The following is a 2,061-nucleotide window of genomic DNA, read 5'->3' as shown; positions in this document are numbered from 1 at the left end:
ATATATATATATATATAATATTTGCCCTGGGTAAGACAAAAAACCACCCTGGGTTCCCCCTTGAACAAGGATAGCACTCTTTAGCTCCAACAGGGTTGCGGTGAAACGTCGGCAGGGGGGCAGTGGATATCTGGTGAAAACCCTTTCAGTTCTACTGTTTACGGGTTTCACCAAATAATATGTCTGGCATTACAGTGTAACTTTTTTAAAAGCGGCCAGATAGTCTCCTAATTTGTTGGAGACGCGATTGAGAAAGGACCCGGGGGATTCCACTCACTTATTTTCTCCTACAAACCTCTACACCAATGATTAAATAAGAAAAAGATATTTATACCACATCCCTCGCGTGGTTATCAAGGGGCGCGTTAGTCGGGGCAACCCGGGACAAGTTAAAAGCACTGGGAAAAAAGAAAAAAGAAAAAAAGCCCCAAATTAAGAAACACATTTAAAAAACGGAACGTGGAACGTAAGGGAAAAAGAAAGAGATGGGGAAATTTCCTAGTCTGTAAAGAAATGGGTAGAACAACATTCAAATACTGGAAAGTGGACCAATTTGGAAAAAATAAAGGAAGTTCAAAACTAAGAAACAAGACAGTTTTTTTCTGGAAAAAAGAAGGAAAATTTTATCCCCGGGGTTTCTATGATTCTCAGAAAAAAAACTGCAAATGCCTATTGGGTCACCCAATAAATGATGCATTTTAAAAGTCAGAATACAAGAAAAAACCTCATAATATAGTATTATAAAAGCTACGCACCAACCAATATTGCAAGTGATAAAGAAATGGACTTTTTTTAAAAACTCTCCAAGAAAACTTTAGAACAATCCCTAACAGAGATGAAAAAATAATCATGGGAGCCCTCAACGCCAAAGTAGGAAAAAATAATCTAAAATTAAAACCTGGGGAAAATTCGGCCTTGGAGAATAAATGAAAGAGGTAAGATTTTATGAATTTCTGTAGTCCCAAAATAATTTAGTTATAGCCAATACATTGTTCCAACACCACCCAAGACATTTGTACACGTGGTTTTCACCAGACAAAAGAACACGAAACCCAAAATTTGGGACTACATTGTGCGAACCAAAAATGGAAGAGTTGCATAAAAAATGCCAAACAAGACCTGGTGCCGACTGCAAAGTGACCACCAACTACTAACTATCGACTTTAAAATAAGACTCAAAAAGATGGAACTTTCCAACACCACTCTAAAGCTCGACTACAAAAACTCTTGATAAATTACAGAATTGCAGTGTAAACAAATTTGAAATACTCAATCAATGTGAAGATGATAAAACACCAAATGAGTTGGGGAAAGAAGGAAAAGAACCCCTGCTGAGCACTGTTTAAGAAACTACAGGGTAGAAGACTTACATTTACGATGACATTGTATCTGTCCAAGTGATGGCGATCATTGTATAGATGGAGCAGCAGCCGGTGAGGGACCCAATGGCAGCGTAGATCCAGCACGCCGCGGTCCGAAGATCCACGTATTGTAATAACTATTGATGAGGAGCGGGGGCACATGCAGAACAGGAGCATGAAGTCCGAGAAAGCGAGATTTACCACATAGTAGTTGGCAGGCGTGCGCAGGGATTTGGTGTGCTGAAGATGTACATGACAGTGAAATTCCGGTGAGGGAGAGGCAGCCGCAGAGGAAGAAAAACATGCCCCCCAGAGCATACCACAGGGGTTAAGAGGAGGGAACTGGTACCAGTGAGGGTCGACCAGGTGCAGCATGTCCTCAGGCACTGTGTCCACCACGTATAGTTGCCATAGGGATTCGTGTACTTCTCTCCCATGGAACCTTCACCGTGAGAAAGCCATCCCTACCGAAAAAAGGGCCCAGGGGGCTAGGTTCGTTCCCACGTGGGGACATCGTTGGGTCGATTGACTGGAAAGGGCGAAGGGAGGGCATGGGAAACCGGACGCTCATATCCATGTGGTAATAACTTTGGGCTTTGAGTCTGTTTCAGGCACATGATATAAAAAATACATCAATACCTACGTGTATGAATATACATATACGTGTGTGAGTATATATGGATATATATATATATTATAT

General features: G+C 41.3%; 1 protein-coding gene across 1 annotated transcript; it reads right to left on the bottom strand.

Annotated features, from left to right (window-relative positions):
* Positions 1–1,370: 1,370 nt before the first annotated feature.
* LOC119569325 (opsin-1-like) lies at positions 1,371–1,736 on the bottom strand (the record flags this gene model as incomplete). The annotated part of the gene is made up of 1 exon (XM_037917538.1): positions 1,371–1,736. A coding segment is annotated over exon 1 (366 nt), but the record flags the coding sequence as incomplete, so codon positions are not given.
* Between the last annotated feature and the right edge of the window lie 325 nt (positions 1,737–2,061).

The sequence above is a fragment of the Penaeus monodon genome, unplaced genomic scaffold (genome assembly GCF_015228065.2).
Source record: "Penaeus monodon isolate SGIC_2016 unplaced genomic scaffold, NSTDA_Pmon_1 PmonScaffold_14082, whole genome shotgun sequence".
Taxonomy (NCBI): Eukaryota; Metazoa; Arthropoda; class Malacostraca; order Decapoda; family Penaeidae; genus Penaeus; species Penaeus monodon.
Note: the sequence above shows the minus strand (reverse complement) of the source record. Positions and strands in the feature narration are given on the sequence as shown.